Here is a 19,299-nt window from a genome sequence, read left to right as displayed (position 1 = left end):
GCCTTTCAGTGATGCTCGAAACAAAAATTTGAAAATCCAAAGCTTATTAAAAAGATGAAGAGCTATAATCCAAAAGGGTTATGGGAATGAGTAAATTATTCCTTTGAAGTAACTGTAGCTGATGGGGAGCAGTAAATTATTCCTTTCCAGTAGCTGTAGCTGGTTGGGATGAGTGAATTTTTCCTTTCAAGTAACTGTAGCTGATAGGGAAGAGAAAATTATTTAATCTCTCATAGCATGAAGTAAACACCACAATGGTTCTAACATTTGTTACTTACAGACAGCTGGAAGAGTATTCTACAATGCCAGTATGGTGACTGCTGTGACATATCCAGTGCAGTCTGTAACAATGGCTTAGCCAATTCATATTGAGTCTGAATCAGAAATTGTAACATATTAAATCTTCAAAAATTTAAAAATCATAGAAAAAAACAATCTATTATGATTATGAATGAGTGAAAAAGAACCTACCGGTAATCCTATATTAATTTTTTTATCATTGTCAAATATGCTGTAATTTATCAAACTACCAAGTAAGTACAACATCTTAGCAATAACCTTTCTGAAGGATGGATGGGTTAGTGTTTGACATCCATTGGTAGATATAACATTTTAGGACAAGATCATGTTAATGTGATAATATGCATATGAGCCCAGCTTTGCACTAGTCATACATACTGTGTCATATTTTTAATGTGATTGTTCAGTCTGCAGGAAGACATGTTACCCTACCCTGACTCATCATTCTGACTCCTTGTAAAGCAGTTTTTGTTCTTATTTCGACTCCTAGCCGAGCCGCCTTTTATATTACTCTTAATTGCTGTGAGCTTATTGAGATGTAGCAAATACCTATTTCAAAGTCTTTGGTTTGACTCGCATGAGGATCAAACCCATTTAAGACCACTGAGGCAGATCTTTCTAAAGAAAAGAATAAGTTCTACTTAGGATATATATTAAAATCACATTTGAAAGACATTATAAATCTTTATCCAAACATAGCTTCTGTTTTGAAACTTTTTTAAACATAACACTAAATATGCTAAAGGTTATATATTTTTTTTTCCATTGTGCTATCTAAAAACATTTTATAATAGAATGCTTTATAAATGTGGTGCTATAACTTTAGGGAAACATTTCTTGCTGGTTGTAAATATAGGAGGGGGGATCACTAGTCAGATTGGTTTTACTCTTCCATCCTTATTTGAGCATGGTAAAAAAACAGAGCATTTGATTTTCAAAACTTTGGTAATTAAAACCTTGTCCAATCTATACAGTGGACATACATGTGTAGGCTCCTGTTGGTTGAGAATCATCAGTGTATTGTATGGCAAGATGTACATATATAGACTAAATATCAAGTTTATATCAAATATTAAAATATTAAGACTTCTCTAGACTTACCTGTTGTTCATATATCTGTGCTAAGACACTTGCTGACTCAAATTTAACATCGTCTACATCTCTAGTCTGTTATGTTGTTAAAGAAATTCATATTTATAAACTGATAAGCACATTTCTCGTAAAAAATTTTAAAAAAAAAGAGAAAAATAATTTTGAACATGTTCAAGACAAGATATTTGAATCAATAAAAATATTGGTTTAAGACTAGGGCCTATAATGTAATCATTGCTTTCCTAACCTTAAAGCCCAGAAATGACTTAATGTCTATTTTTAGCCATAGATACATGAATAGCTACATGTAATTGCATCTCTTTCATTACATAAAACAGGCTTACTCTTCACCATGTATGATTAAAAAACGTAATAGTTTACTGCTATCAAAGTAGCTTTAGGTTTATCATACCAGCTAAAAGTTACTGTGGAGTCCTTATTATTTGTTTGATACTAATTTTTGTGGATTTCGTTGATATGGGTGAACCACGAATTCAGATATTCAATGAACTACAAATTTTCTGTAGAATTGAATGCAGACTTTGACAAAAACCATGAAATCAAATATTCATGAAATTACATAATTTCATCAATCCATGAAAATTGGTACCCATAAAAAAAATTTGTAAGGGTTCTGCAGAACCCAGTGTCTCGCCTACTTTTGCTGTTAATCGCAGGCTCAACAAAAATGAGATGAGGAAAAAAATTTAATAAAAATATTCCTCTCGATACAATTTTTTTATTGTAAGAAGCTTCTGTCCAAGTTTGGTAAAATTCCAGGATAGTTTAGGAATCTAATAAATGTTTTAAAAAATTTAACTGCAGACTGTATGTAATGTTAACTGGAAGAAAAAAACTAAGTCCATTTATAAGTAAAATATGGATAAACAAGTACAAAATTTTAATAAAAATTTCCTTCTAGATACTAGCTTTTGATCATAAACAAACTTCTGTTCATGTTTGGTACAAATCCAGGATAGTTTAAGAAAGTTATTAAAACTTTAAAAACTTTAACCACAGAGTGAATGTAATGTTTCCTGGCAGAAAAACTAAGTCCATGTATACATGGTATAAGTAAAATACGGAAAAACAGGAAATTTTTTTTTTTTACAAAATTTACTTCTGGATACTATCTTATGATAAAAAACAAGCTTCTGTTCAGGTAGAAATCCAGGATAGTTTAAGAAAGTTATCAAAATTTCAAAAACTTTAACCACAGATAGTATATTTGTGGCCGCCGCCGTTGACGGAATGTAGGATTGCTATGTCTCGCTTTTTCGACAATAAATGAATCCACAGTAGTTATATATTGCTGTTATCAAACAATATCCATGATTAGCCTTGATAAGGGTTAGGTATGACAGTCATTGTCTACATATTTATTGATACATCAGTACAAGTATAATTTACATTGTGATATGACAATATCAGAGTTCCAGCTAAATACTTTTCTGAAAACACTCAACCCATCTTTTTATTTGACACCCTGAACCCTTTTTACTTGTCAGCAAAATTCAGAGGAGCCAATTTTAACATGTAAAGGGTTACACTTGACAGCCAGGGTGTCAAACATAAGTAACTTGCCTTACTATTCTTATTAAATCTAGTCCAAAATATTCATTATGCATGAATTTAATGCAAATTTACTTCACAATGATCCTTGAATGAATAGAATTTCCCCCAAAAAAGATAAAAAACAATTTGCAGTTTAAATGAAAATAAATATAAGTCACTGAACAACAATGAATGCAGATCTAGACCATCTGTGATGATGCTATTTAAGTTAAACAAGAAAATGTGAATAAATCTAATTTTAAGTAAGGTAAAAATGTAAAAGGTGCAAAATATTGTATATCATTGAAACCACATTCAACAAAAGAATAATTTTCTAGTGTACATAAAAAATAGTAGTTTAGTACATCATGTATCAGAAAAATTTCCATTTGTATTACATGAACATGTAGGTAATTGACAAATGAGATGATTTTTATCCCTTAAATTGTTTAACACCATAAGGTGCCCATTTCCAATCATACAATACATAATCCCTAAGGTGCTTTTTTTCCAGCTAAGTTCTCATGTTTAAGTGCCTTTTTCCCATTTAAGTCAAGCATTGCATGTGTAAGTTCCCTTTTTACAATTCAATTAATGGCCTAGATTGCTTTTCTTAAATTAACACACTGGCCTTTTCAGATCACATTACACAATGTACACTGAATATGCACAAAAACATGTACTTTTTAAATCTAGATTTCTTACTCTTAATTCAATGTATATATCATAAAAATATCAGAAAGGATACGTTGCATGCTAATTCCCACTGCAATGGAAAAAAAAACTCAATAAGTATATGCATATTAATTTTCAATAAAATAATCATTTAAAAAAGTAGTATTCATATTCATCTGGAAAAAATCAGTTTACATGTACTAGTAGCTTTGATGTCTTCAAAAATTTTACTTATTAAAGAAAATTCCCATATTAACAATAAATATGCCCTTGTGTGTAGAATATTTACCCTTCATTTGATGGATGGCTGTGTAGTGTCTAGTGGCAAGTTAAATGCATATTCAGGAAAAACAGTGTTGATGTGAATGTAAATATACCCTGATTGGTACTAGACCAACAACCAGGGCCAGATTTAAAATTCGCTAGGTCAAAATGTAACAGTTTGAAGGAAGACAAGTCACCCTACACAGACGCCTCATTTTGACTCTTGGCCGACCAGTCTTTACTCTTACTCCTTAATGCAGCATTCTTAGCGGAGAAGCTACAAATACCAATATTCAATTATATAGTTAGATCCCTGTGGGGATGGAATCTACAACCTACTGTACTCAAGGTGTACAGGCTACAACATTGAAGACCTCCAAGTCTGTTATTTGTCAACCTATATTGTACATCTACTTTTATTTATATTTAATATTATATGCATAATTCTTTAACAGTTTGTTGAGGTATTAAATCAACCTGTTGAGGAACAGCTGTGTTGTCATAACATTATACAGAGTGGTGTGAATCATAGCCATTTCGTACCACCCCCCTTTTCGTACCCTGACAAAAACCATTTCATACCCTGACCATTTTGTACCTTGACCATTTCATACCTCATGGAATATTTACATATATACCATTTTGTACCTCATGGAAAATTATTATGTATACCATTTCGTACCTCATGGAAGATTTGTACATGTATGTATACCATTTCGTACCTCATGGAAAATTTATATGTGTTTCATTTCTTGGTAAAAACTGTCTCATTGGTGTGCGCCATTTTGTACATTATGGAAGATTTACATGTACATAAATGTATACCATTTCGAACCTCATGGAAGATTTGTAGGCATACCATTCCGACATCATAGAAGCTTATATGTATGCCATATTGTGCCTCATTGAGAATTTCTATGTATGCCATTTCATACCTCATGGAAGATTTATATGTGTTTCATTTCTTGGTCAAAACTGTCTCATTGATGTGCGCCATTTTGTACCGTATGGAAGATTTATATGTATACCATTTTGTACCTCATGGAAGATTTGTGTGTATACCATTTTGTACCTCATGAAAGATTTGTATGTATACCATTTCGTGCCTCATGGTAGGTTTGTATGTTTAATGTTATAAACAAATCAGTATAATGTAGTGTTTATTACTTGCTATGAGGTATGGGTTTTGCTCATTGTTGAAGGCTGCACTTATGTTCATGCTGCTGAGATGTGGCCCTTTTCACTGCATTTCCTGACAAAAACAACTGTTAATAACTACAAAAACAGTTGCATATAATTATTTCTTTTTAGTTTTGTGACTCATGTTCAACGTAATAAATATAATATTTACCGCCTTTTCCAGGTTTGAAATTGCCAGGTCAGTATTTTTTGTATGTGCAATTAAGATATTGCCCAATTGGACACGTGTCCTGGTTTCTACTTTCGGGGCTAACTGTAGTGTGAGAATACTTTGTAAACAATGTATACAAAGTTTTATATTTGGGGGGTTTGATGTCCTGAAATTCTCTGCTAAACCTAGAAGTGCAACATAACAAGCTTCTGTATTCGCACTAGACGCCATTTTCATAATAAATATCCAGGTGCCTCGAGACTTTTCACGTTCTGATAAGGAAAGCGACCGAGAAACATTTTAATATACTAAACATAACAGGAGAAAGTCTTGGGTAAATTTCCGGAAAACCTAGCATAGGTTGGTTTTAACAAAAACGTCAGTAAGCAGTTTACTACCTGATAACCGTTTCAAATATATTCCTCTCAAGTAAATCGATGGTAACAAAATTAAGATTTAAAAATTATCAAAGTTTACATCCAGAAAAAATACAAATACAATTTTTTTTTGGCACAAACTCATTTACAATAAATTAACAGGTGAAAACCAAGGAATTGTAGTAGTCTTACTATACAAATCCTTGTGCAGACCTATTGCGTATAATGATATAAACATATATGATAGAATACAAATTTACATATTGATATGTCATATAAATACACTATTCCTTATATTCAGACACTCTGATATGATCATATGAAAGAGGAAGACAGCCTGATACGAAAATTATATTCATGTTGATTTGGAGTGCATAAAAACAATTAATTATATTTTGTCCGAATATATAAAACCAGAGAAATATATATATATATATATTCAAAATATATATTATTCTGATAAAGTATAACTAAAATTAAAACAATTGCACATACATACATCATATTCACAATTTAACAAGTAGACTAAATAACACATACAGCAGTCACAGCGTGGCATGCGTTACATTGAAAATTTAGAATAAAAGAGGAACCAAAAATAAGATACAGCATGAACGTACATCTGCAGTTATCATTTAGGCATATTAAAAAAGAAAATTTAAAAACAGCTAAATCAACGACCAGCCAATTGCAAGAATTATGAACATTACCTCAAGCCAGAAAAGTGAGAATAATTCAATCCAAACCGGCATTCAGTTTCAGGCCTGACTGTATTTAACTCTTAGAAAGTAAAAAACTATTTTCACTCCTGAAATTACTTTAAAAAACTGTTCCACAGTGTAGCTGTAGTAGATTTTAACGATTTTTTTTATGTTTTAATTTGAGGCACAATCCTGTATATTTTAATTCCCGAACCATTTATGATCTTTAATAGATACCAAATCTTGTCAACATACGGGCGCTATCTTTGTTTTTATAAACTTCTTAAAATTTCTAATTATACGTCAGTAACATCAGACGTCGTGTAGAAAATAATACTCCTCTAACTTGAAACTGTAAATCGTCGAATTTTAGATACGATCCCTATGGCCATGTTATTACGGGGGACCTCAATATCGTTCAAGACCGAGAGGTTCAACACTTTTTGAAAAAAGGACCAAAATATCGTCCTCCATCTGAAATAGATCGGAAACAGTGTCGTCAGGTCACAAAAGACGCTCTTTCATCGCACTGTAAAAATTGGCGTAAACGGGAAAAATCTGATAAAAACTCTCTTGATTCTTATTTAAATAAATGTATGAATGTTGTGGATATTCGAATATCACATTTTGAAAATAATTCAGAAATAGACAAAAGAGTACATAATACGCTTATTTCTAGAATAAAAAACAAACTTCAAATACTATCAAAGCGTTTTTGTGTTTGTACCGGCTGACAAAGCAACCAACAATGTGGTGGTGGTATGCCGTAAATACTACAAGGACGTTCTTAATAATGAAATTTTAAATTCATCTACATTCAAGTCCGTGCGCTCCACAGAGAGTCATATAGTTAACAAACATATCATAACCACATCACAGCTTAAGGCCTCTTCTGAACATTTGAAGGTCCCTGCTATGTATTGGTTACCTAAACTACACAAAAAAACAGTAAAATATCGTTTCATCTCGTCCTCGAGTAAGTGTTCTACAACTAATCTTTCACTGCTCTTAACTAGTTCCTTAACTACTATCAAAGAACTTATCATTAACTTTTGTAATAAAATATATGAAAATAGTGGAATTAACTATTTTTGGAGAGTAAAAAATTCTTTGGATGTTTTAGATAAATTACGTGTTTTTGATGGTCCTTTTGATTCTATTGACAGTTTTGACTTTTCAACTCTTAACACTACACTTCTAAACAATCTTATCAAACAAAAGTTTTCCTATTTAATTAAATGGTCGTATGGTAAATCTGAATGCAAACATATTTGCTGCAACTCATTTAAAGCCTTCTTCTCTAATGAGAAAGGTAAATATGCTAGATATACTTACTGGAGGTGTGGTGAGATGATTGAAGCTCTTAATTTTCTCCTTGATAATTTTTATGTATGTTTCGGCAATAAAGTTTATCGACAGGTTGTAGGTATTTCTCTGGGCACCAATTGCGCCCCTTTAATAGCAGACTTGTTCTTGTACTGTTATGAATCACAGTTTATGACCAGACTCAGTAAAGACCCGTCTAAATTGCATTTAATTGATAAATTCAACAACACTTACCGTTATCTTGATGATATTTTTTCGTTAAATAATCAAGAATTTTCTAAATATACTGCCGATATTTACCCAAAGGAACTTACTTTAAATAAATCAAATATAAACGGTAATAACTGTCCTTTCCTATATTTAGATATTTCAGTTTTACACGGGAAACTATACACTAAAATTTACGACAAAAGGGACCATTTTTCGTTCCTTATTGTTAATTTTCCTTTTTTTTGGATGGTGATGTTTCTTTGGCACCATCTTACGGTGTTTATATATCACAACTCGTTCGCTATGCCCGTGTCTGTTGTGACGTTTTGGATTTTAATGAACGTAATCTATGTACCGTATTACTGGTAAATTATTAAGTCAGGGATTTCGTTACCACAATTACTTAAAACCTTTACTAAATTCTTCCATATAGATATAAAGATTTGGTTTTGAAGTTTGGTTGTACCTGTAGAAAACTTGTTTCAAACGGTATATAGCACATCCTCATTTTTACGGAGATGTTGTTTGCCGAGCCCGGAAACTTAGAAACGATCCTGGTAAACGTATCGACCCTTTAACTAAACTTATTCTAAAAGGTTGCAAATTCCGGCAACACTGTAATTAGATCTTTGAATATTGTTTTTATTGGTATTAATATTGATTTTGTTATCAGTAAATTAAAATCAAACTAAATAGTATATGGGTCATTATCAAAAAAACATGCAAAACTATGTTATTTGGTCTTTTCAAGTCAAAAGACATGAAACTATATCAAAATGTATCAAAATAACTATTGCATATGAAAGATATGAATGTTTTGTGATACACTATACACAGTTTACAGTATGAAATTTTATAAAAACATTCCTAATTTTTTCTCAAACCCTTGAATATAGCCAGAATCAACTGTTGTTATGTTTACTATAAATCCCTTCAGACCTGAAATAGGGCTATTATTCATATCATTTGTTATAAGAAATTATCACTTTTTATTGCATTTGATACATACAAACATTTTTTTAATGATTTGGAAGGTGTATGTTGGTTTTATAATAAAAAATTTAACCAAAAGGAAAAGTCTCATTTTTTAAGTCAATGGTGTAACCAAAAGACAAATTGGTAGGGTAAGAGTTATCTTTCTCAATATTTCAGCATTTACAATAGTTTCTCCCTTAGCAATGTTACCTGTAAGCATGTTATGCAAAAGAAAACAAACATTTATGTTGAAAATTTAGTAAAAAAATATTAAAAGTGTCCATGGTGTACCCTTATAAAAATCATTTTTTTTTTTAAATTCCTGAACTTTGAATTATGAAATATATTGATTGTAGAAACATGCACCAGGAACACCATATAAAATAGGGGAATGGAGCCCTTATTTTGTAACTAAAATACACCTGAAAATCAATGGTGTTACTGTCAATGGTGAGACCATTTTAATAAAATAACACCATTGACCAGCTTAGTAACACCACTGAATATATTATGACAATCCGCATTTTTTGGTGTTTCTTTCATGTTTAACAAGCGAAACATCATATTATTTATAACAAACAATACTTATTTAACAATGTTTTAACATTATCATGTATTACATATACAAAGTTTTCAAAAACTGGTGTATGCTGATACACCAATGACACTATTTAGTAACACTACTGACATTTTTAGTTATTGATATTATGTTATATAATTTGAGATTTTTAAGCCTAAGAATTATTTTTTTCTTCTTTTTCTTTTGTTCAGTGTTCTCTGTTTTGTGTTCAGTACTTAATAAAAGTAAAATTTGAAATGTGTTGTCAATGGTGATACTTTTGTGTCATTGGAGTTACTGAAGAGTCAGTGGTGTTACTAGATAAAAATGCGATACTTTTTTAATTTTTATTCATAAAGGAAAGCGTTTTTAGGTTGTATACGAAGGATTAAGCATATTCTTATCATTTCATCTTATACATTATACATATATTCAATTTTAGTGTATTTTTTAGTATTTACAACAGCCATAATTAGGACAGCCAACTTTTTTACGACTATGTATTCTGAAATTTATGTTTAAAAAGAATGTATAGCTAGAGGAATAATGTCAATAAGTAATAATTTAAACCTTAACAACAAATTGGAACAGTTGTTTGATGTTTAACAATAATATTTAGTACCTAAATGCATGTTTTAAATTGGTAACACCATTGACACGATTCTATAAAAAGGATGACCTGAAATTGTTAAAATTGAAGGAACCCTTCATTTTTCCCATTGCATATTTCTGAAAATAGTTGCTACCATACTATAGAATAGAGGGACACATTTAAATGTTTTAAACAATGACATCGTTTTTCCAAATATTACTTCATCGAAATTTGCATGTTTTTTTATAATGACCCATATACATATGCACATTCATGGCTTTACAATCTGTCGATACCTGTATCTTGGCATTGCACACGGTCATGTTTTTCTTTGACTATTTATGACGTCTTTAAACTAAATTCATTGGATGTTGGATGTGTACTGATTGCTAATTTAGTCTAAGATGCATGATTGTTTTATTAGTTGTTGTTGGCTTTGAACTAGCTGTCAGTAACTGAGAGTACTCTCAAATCTGTACTTAATGTCTTTTTGTTGTTTGGATGTACAAGTACCCGTCCACGTCCACTCTGTGTTCTTGTTAGATGTATTTCTATTTGTATCCATCTGATGAGTTAAGTTTGTTCTTATGTTGTACTGTTACACCACTGTCCCAGGTTAAGGGGAGGGTTGGCGCCTTCAAACTGTTTAACCCCGCCACATTCTGTATGTAACTGTCCCAAGTCAGGAGCCTGTAATTCAGTGGTTGTCGTTTGTTGCTGTGTTACATATTTGTTTTTCGTTCATTACTTTGTACATAAATCAGGCCGTTAGTTTTCTCGTTTGAATTGTTTTACATTTGTCATTTCGGGGCCTTTTATAGCTGACTATGCGGTATAGGCTTTGCTCATTGTTGAAGGCCGTACGGTAACCTATAGTTGTTAAATTCTGTGTCATTTGGTCTCTTGTGGAGAGTTGTCTCATTGGCAATCATACCACATCTTCTTTTTTATATATTCTAATGTCATAGTTCTTATTCTTCTGATAGATCTGCAAAAAAATCACGTTAGCTATACATGTATCTAGAAGCTCTAGAACTAGCTAAGTCATCGTACACAAAACGAAGAACTCTTTTTTGCGCTTTTTCAATAGTTTTTGGGAAATTTTCACTGTACAAAAATGCCAAGCCAAAGGGCAAGAATTAGAATTACACATCATAAAAATGTGAAAATTAGTTATTTTACTGAATCTATTTGAAAAGTCCCCAAAAGTTTTCATAAATTTAGATGTTGTGATAAGTTCCTGCAGGTCGTATTAGTAAATTTTGTTATTTTTTATTAACCTATATTTTTATATAAAATTCTTCAATTTTTACTCCTATATAATCTAAAATCTGTTTGCAAAATGCCGTTGTCACTAACACCAGGGAGAATCCCCAAAAATTATTTAAAAAAAAAAACAAGAAAGAGCACTTCGTTTTGTGTACGACGGCCATAAAAATTGACAAAATCAAACGTTATTAATCAACGGAACGAGTGAAAAACAACTGCCACATTCCTGACTTGGTACAGGCATTTCCCGAAGAAAATGGTGGGTTAAACCTGGTTTATAGCTTGCTAAACCTCCCACTTATATAAGGGAATATTTCAAAGTTGATACATACGCAAAAAACAAGCATAGAAGTGTGGTTATGTGGTATAAAAATACAAAATTGAATATTCACTGCAAAAAATTGTAGAAAAAATTATCCAAACCCTGTGAAAACGATGAATAGAATTAAATCTTTTATCGACAATGTTTGATATAATTTTCCTGGGATTCTTCAACAACTAATGGCATTGTGCTTTGTTATCCAAAATGTTTTATGGGTTTAGGTTGGCAAACAGGGATTTTTATATTTGTTGGACAAGCACTTGTCTCGGAAAAAAACAGACCTATATATATATATATATTAATAATAAGATCTATTTTGTTACATCTTGTGATCCGTTTATTTGGCAATCGCCAATGGCAGTCAGCAGGGTTTAAGAACATCAGTTGTTCGACCTGCTAGTCAAATGCGTTTTGTTAAAATATACTTTTTCACTCATTTGGTCTTTTGGAAAATGTTGTTGGTGTTGTATTTAGACCCCTCTACCAAGAAATTTGTTTTGCATGCACACGTATAAAAATTGCGGTTTTTATCCAACACAACGTTCAAACCTATGATTTGCGTTGGATAAAAACCGCAATTTTTATACGTGTGCATGTAAAACAAATTTCTTGATAGAGGGGTCTAAATACAGCACAAACAACATTTTCCAAAAGACCAAAAAAGTGAAAAAGTATTTGACTAACAGGTCGAACAACAGATGTTCTTAAACCCTGCTGATATATATATATACCTTAATAAAGCATCTATGTATATTAAGGTATATATATATAAAAAAAAATCATACATAAGTGACTGTGATTTGTTGTATATATCACGTAGTGAAAGTTTATGCACATCCTATGAAACTATAGTAGTGAATACATGGAATTCCGTAACACTTACATTATTCTTCCCCTTTGTAAAGTTTGATGTGGGTGGTATTTACAACGCAGATATTAAAGTACTTATTTAAACGAGTTTTATTTTTCATTGTAAAATGGGACTGAAAATTTCTAAATTTTGAAGGTATACCGACTTTTTTTCCCTTAAATTTTGATGCAGTTTTTGGTTTACAGATTTCAAAACTATGCATCGGATTTCCTCTTTCTAATACGAAATGGTATAGTTAAGGATATAAAAATTACCCCATAGACGTCCCGATTTGTTTAACACGTAGGATCATGTAGTGCAGTTTTGGATCTACTGTTGATTTTAGTTTTGAGGACCAAAAATCATTAAATTTATTTATTTTTCAATAGTTCTACTTTTGTGCTTTTAAACAATAATTTATTTATTTTTGATAACTATGCTTATGTGCTTTTAAACAACAAATATATATTAAGTCTTATAAACCTTTAATACCTTTAAGTGCAATATAAAACGGGCCTGCTTTCGGCTTGCAGATATTATGACTCTTTCACTTGATTACGTTGTGTCGGCTCTTTCTGTGGTTAGAAGTTGAGATACGTGTAATAAACGATGAGGTTTAAAGCTCCTTGAAACTATACAATTCCACACTTACAATGGCTGTAACGCTCAAGTATATAAAAAATATTCAACTTTTTTGTGAGATTTGAAGTATCATATGACTTGAAACAGTGGTACAGATAACAGCTGGAGTGAGCTGTTCTCTGAGAATATCAACTGTTGTCCGAGCTTTTGTTTTTGGTTTTATTTACATTTTTGTTTTACTGTTTTTGACTTACATAAAAATTGTTCAATTTTTAATACTGCCTTTGTTGTTTAACCTCCTAAAATTGACTGAATTTCTGTTCCCTTTTATTCACCCGGATCAGCACTACAGTACAAATTTACAAGGAACTTGAAATGCATATGCAAGGTATTTTATGAATTTGGCCAAGCGTTTGTACAGTAATTGCGCAAGTAGTTGTTTTGTCAATTTTCCTGCATAAAACAAAAAGGATTTTATTTGAATTCGAACGGAGACATACTTTTGGACGCAGTCTGATTAAAATCAAACCTCTCAGAGCCGAGTCCCGTTTTCTGAGCTCCAACGCGCGACATATAAATAAACGGTAGCAAGTGAGAAGTATGATATTGACCAGACTGTTTTGGATGTATTGACCATACTGTTTTTGATGCAGATGACATACTTATCATTAGTTTGGTTTATAAATATATGTTAAATGTTTCGTTACCAGGTCTTTAAGCAGAAACATGATAAACCTGTAGTGGCGAAGCACCGCTCACAAGCTGACCAACCCGAATGACCAACACATAGATAAAACAATCCGTTCCGTTCTATCATCGACATCACTAGCTCAAACATACAGTTCCGTTCCATCAACGACATCTCTAGCTCAAACATACAGTAGTTCCGATCTATCAACGACATCTCTAGATCTAGCTCAAACATGCAGTAGTTCCGATCCATCAACGACATCTCTAGCTCAAACATACAGTAGTTCCGATCCATCAAAGACATTCCTAGCTCAAACATACAGTTCCGTTCCATCAACGACATCTCTAGCTCAAACATACAGTAGTTCCGATCCATCAACGACATCTCTAGCTCGAACATACAGTAATTCCGATCCATCAACAACATCTCTAGCTCAAACATACAGTAGTTCCGATCCATCAACAACATCTCTAGCTCGAACATACAGTAGTTCCGTTCCATCAACGACATTCCTAGCTCAAACATACAGTTCTGTTCCTATAACGACATCTCTAGCTCGAACATACAGTAGTTCCGTTCCATCAACGACATCTTTAGCTCGAACATACAGTAGTTCCGATCCATCAACGACATTCCTATCTCAAACATACAGTAGTTCCGTTCCATCAACGACATCTCTAGCTCAAACATAATGATACAGTAGTTCCGTTCCATCAACGACATATCTAGCTCAAACATACAGTAGTTCCGTTCCATTAACAACATCTCTAGCTCAAACATACAGTAGTTCTGATCCATCAACGACATCTGTAGCTCAAACATACAGTAATTCCGTTCCATCAACGACATCTCTAGCTCGAACATACAGTAGTTCCGTTCCATCAACGACATCTCTAGCTCGAACATACAGTAGTTCTGATCCATCAACGACATCTCTAGCCCAAACATACAGTAGTTCCGCTCCATCAACGACATCTCTAGCTCAAACATACAGTAGTTCCGATCCATCAACAACATCTCTAGCTCAAACATACAGGTGTTCCGTTCCTTCAACGACATCTCTAGCTCAAACATACAGTAGTTCCGATCCATCAACGACATTCCTAGCTCAAACATACAGTAGTTCCGATCCATCAACGACATCTCTAGCTCAAACATAATGATACAGTAGTTCCGATCCATCAACGACATCTCTAGCTCAAACATACAGTAGTTCTGATCCATCAACGACATCTCTAGCTCAAACATACAGTAGTTCCGTTCCATCAACGACATCTCTAGCTCAAACATACAGTTCCGTTCCATCAACGACATCTCAAACTCGAACATTGATGAGATCTAAAACTTAAAAGAAAATGCGAAAAAAAGTGTTTACTGATGGTTTTTTTTTTAATTTTTAAAATTTACTAGTAATATCAAAATTCGAAAATGTTAAAATCCTTTTGAAATTTCGAATATTTGATATTTAAATGAAAGTACTGTTAATTTAGAAATTTTTGCACGTGTCTATGATGCAAAAATTGCGACGGGATAGGTTTCACCAAAAGTAAACTCGCAACATAAATTTTGATAGCTTTATTTGAATGCAGCATTCTCTAAAACGCAGTAATTAATCTCTCTTGTTTTATAAACTGTTCAAAATTCTCAAAAGTAAAGGCACGCAAAAATTACTGAATTTAAAGTTTTGAAATCGAAAACCCCATTTTCAAATTGACATTACACAAAACCTGATCACCCCTATTTCAGAGAACTTATTACATTTCCGCCTATATATTTTGTAGACTTTTAATTTCCTTTTCCGCATAAAAAGTTTATTACGTATACACTAAAACAGTTTATACTATTATTACCGGGTCTTTAAGGAGAAACATAATATATAATTATAGATTATCGTTGGTCATGTCAACGAGATTGATTTTCTCGCTTGAGCCGGTACGGCGAAAGTGAGAAAAGCAATTGAGTTGAGATGACCAATGATAATCTGTTTATCGCTATTTTACCTATGACGACGTTGTTAATTTCATTGACAACGGCACGTGCCCCCTTAGTTTCTAGAGATAATTTTTCATAGATATCATTCAGTCTCTACTGTGCTGAGATAGGAAATTATCAGTCAGTAAGATCAAAGGAAAATTTCGTAAAATAGTGATAATTTATGGTACTCATATGTAAATCATATTTGGTCAGACAATAATATCAGCAAACCCAAAGATGAAAATAAAACAAATACAGCGCCTGTAAAAATTATGTTAGCAAAAAATACTACAGAAATGAACTTCAGCAAAGAGATAAAGAAATATATGGCAATTAGATACCATATCTTGATCAAAATCAGCCTATTCTGACATCGGACTCGGACTTCTCTTAAAATGAGTTTTACTGTACATGTGCGTACTGTTGTGCGTTTGTTTTTTTCTACATTGGCTAGAGGTATAGGGGGAGGGTTGAGATCTCAAAAAACATGTTTAACCCCGCCGCATTTTTGCACTTGTCCCAAGTCAGGAGCCTCTGGCCTTTGTTAGTCTTGTATCATTTTTAATTTTAGTTTCTTGTGTATAATTTGGAGTTTAGTATGACGTCCATTATCACTGAACTAGTATACATATTTGTTTAGGGGCCAGCTGAAGGACGTCTCCGGGTGCGGGAGTTTCTCGCTGCATTGAAGACCCATTGGTGGCCTTCGGTTGTTGTCTGCTCTATGGTCGGGTTGTTGTTTCTTTGACACATTCCCCATTTCCATTCTCAATTTTATTATTTAAATATAGATCTCTGATTTCGTTATACTCATTCGTCGCAAGTTACGATAGATCTATATTTTAATTTGATTGGATCAAACTAGTAAACTCCTTTTGTTTAAACATATAAAAACTGAATATAAGCAAGAATTTCGTTTGACATACCCTAATCTTGATACAAGAAAGCTTATAAACAAATTTAGAATTAGTTATCATTCCCTCGGAATTGAAACTGGAAGATATAAAAAAAAATCCACGCCCTCAAAAGACTTTTTATTATGTAAAATAAATAAATATAATGATTCTAAAATTTACCTTGTCAGTTACCTATCATTTCGTTGAAGAAATTTTGTTATGGAATCTTTTGCTATCAAAGACTTTTTAAAAACTCACGAAAATATTTTTCCTATAAAGAAGAACTAGCATTAAAACTGCGTTAAACTTGTTGGCATATATAATATATGCGTTGTCGATATATATTTTTGTTAAATTGGCGAAGGAATACAAAAGAACAAGATGAATATATTCTTATTCTTTCTCGACTAATAATTCCAGAACGGAATTCAACAGAAAAATTTATAATATATATATATATATATATGTTAAAGGCATTTTTTTAAATTTAGGCATTTTGTAAAATGACTAAAAATACCTAGTCATTTTGTAAAATGACTGAAATTTTGAAACAAAATTCAACAAATTGCCTGTTCAGTCTCAGGCAACTTGTACAAAAAGGATATCATTGAGATGCATATGACAAAAAGTGGACAAAAGCACAACATCTTGCAAACAAAATAAATAATGGTTCGGTAGAATTAATTTATTCTTCAAAAACCAGCTGGGAAGGTTTGTATGTCATATGATATGTTCTTTTTAGTGAAACTACGTTAAGTATGTACTCACTATGTAGTTTCAGATACTAGTAGTATAAATTTATGATTATTTTGTCAAAATGGCAGAAGCACAAATTGTTCTTTCAATAGAACAAAATTTACAAACGAATGTTTAGAAAATCGAGATTCAAAACAGTGAAGTGAAACATATGAAGCAGAGAAAAAGAAGTTTGTTTTTAATTGACTGATTGCTGTTTGTTCGCTTTCAGTAGCAACTATTTCATGCATTTTTAAGACGAGAACAATTTGGTAATGATTCATATGCAGTGGCGGATCCAGAAATTTTCATAAGTGGGGGCCCACTGACTGCCTAAGAGGGGGCCCGCTCCAGTCATGCTTCATTGATTTCCTATATAATCAACCAAATTGTCACAGTCCCAAAAAGGGGGTGGGGCCCTGCCCCCCCCCCCCCTTAATCCGCCTCTGATATGGGTTATTTCTGCATGCAGTGGATTGACCTGTATAAAGGTCAGGAATTTAGACTGCTGCTTGCAATTGAAATGAAGGTTTTTTGGATAGGGAAAAAAAATTCCACCTGCAGAACGATCATAGAGTTCTGAAGGTGCAGAGAGTGTTGCACTTTACTAACATGCGGCAATATATTTAATTAACTTTGAATCTTTTGGGAACATGTGAAAAAAAGATATTCATGAGTTACGTGTCTGCTTATTGCGAAACCCAATGTTGCCGAACGTTTTAGTGTTTTATCAGAAAAGGTAATGAAATAGCTAAATGTGTCATGATCCAGGTTTCTCCAAATGTGGTCGAAGTGCTGAAACCAGAAATTACGCCAAACAATGTATTTGCAAAAAAATAAGGACAAATAAAGTGTAACAGTTCTGTCATCCAAACATTTTAAGAAATAACAAATAATTGTCGAGTTCTGTGATTGTGTGAATTTGGAATAATTCAGCAAAATTTATTTTTGATGATCAAAACTCTTAAAATGCAAGCTTTAACATTCAATAAAACTGCTCTGTTGTTCAAAGCTTTCAATTGTTTTTTTAACATTTCATTCTATAAAATAATTTCAGGCATTTTGTAAAATGCCTTTCAATTTTTCCACGCATTTTGTAAAATGCCTAGAAAAATTAGTCATTATGTAAAATGAGTCTTACAAAATGCCTAAATTTAGAAAATGTCTGTAACATATATACATGAAATAATTGACAGACATAATTGCTCTTTCATTGGTGTATACCCCACATCTACTTTTATTAGTCATAATGATAGCTTGTAACAGACGTTTAAGGAACAACGGGAAAGATTGTCCCAATAATTGTTGCTTGCAAAACGCCCAGTAGCAAATATTTCATGCAAATTCAGGACGAGAACAATAGGTTGGCTGGATGAAGGGAGGGGAATTCGGACTGCCACTGGAAAATTAGGATATCTGATATGCTGAACAACGGCAAATACTTTTAATGCATCAAGTCACCTACGGACACTCATATACAAATGTATAGAGAGGAGAGCGACTTGTTGCAAGGGTTATTTAATATGCAGAGAGCTTGGGTGACACTCGCTCTGCACAGGACATCGGACTAAACGTCCCCATTCAGACAGGACGTAAAACGGGTAAGGAACCCGGCCAGCCTATCACAGAAAATTTTTGATTTAAAAAAAAAGTGTCATCCCATTAGCAAAAGTGGAAGGACTGCCAGTTTATTCATTTGTGATTAAAACTTAAATTACTATATATTTCCTACTTACAGATTTCAAAATAATTCGTTTGAGTTCTTGCATAATTTTTACTGTATAGTTATACGCATCCTGTTGTTGGTTTCGAAGCCATTTATAGGATACATTAATAAGATTTGAAGTGGAGACAAATTTACAGATTCCACTGTATATTGTGACGTACATGTGTATGAAATCCGCTTCTCCTTCCATACTTCTAAATAGATTTTCCCAGCCCATTTTTGTTGGTTCCGTTCGTTTATAACCTTTTTTAAAAAGAAAACCAAAACATGTACTCAAA

General features: G+C 32.6%; 2 protein-coding genes across 2 annotated transcripts in view; both read right to left on the bottom strand.

The window, feature by feature from the left end:
* The window catches only part of LOC127733818 (MAU2 chromatid cohesion factor homolog), a 34,669-nt gene extending 29,171 nt beyond the window's left edge, over positions 1 to 5,498 (bottom strand). The window contains exons 1-4 of the mRNA XM_052243209.1: positions 5,237 to 5,498; positions 3,695 to 3,712; positions 1,402 to 1,467; positions 279 to 374 (exon numbers count right to left, since the gene is read on the bottom strand). Of these exons, the coding sequence (XP_052099169.1) occupies positions 279 to 374; positions 1,402 to 1,467; positions 3,695 to 3,712; positions 5,237 to 5,473 (417 nt within the window). The 5' untranslated portion in view covers positions 5,474 to 5,498. The remainder of the gene's footprint in view (positions 1 to 278; positions 375 to 1,401; positions 1,468 to 3,694; positions 3,713 to 5,236) is intronic.
* The window catches only part of LOC127733824 (uncharacterized), a 131,146-nt gene that overhangs the window by 29,171 nt on the left and 82,676 nt on the right, over positions 1 to 19,299 (bottom strand). The window lies entirely within an intron of this gene.

Source organism: Mytilus californianus, unplaced genomic scaffold (genome assembly GCF_021869535.1).
Source record: "Mytilus californianus isolate M0D057914Y unplaced genomic scaffold, xbMytCali1.0.p SCAF_3, whole genome shotgun sequence".
Lineage (NCBI taxonomy): Eukaryota > Metazoa > Mollusca > Bivalvia > Mytilida > Mytilidae > Mytilus > Mytilus californianus.
Note: the sequence above shows the minus strand (reverse complement) of the source record. Positions and strands in the feature narration are given on the sequence as shown.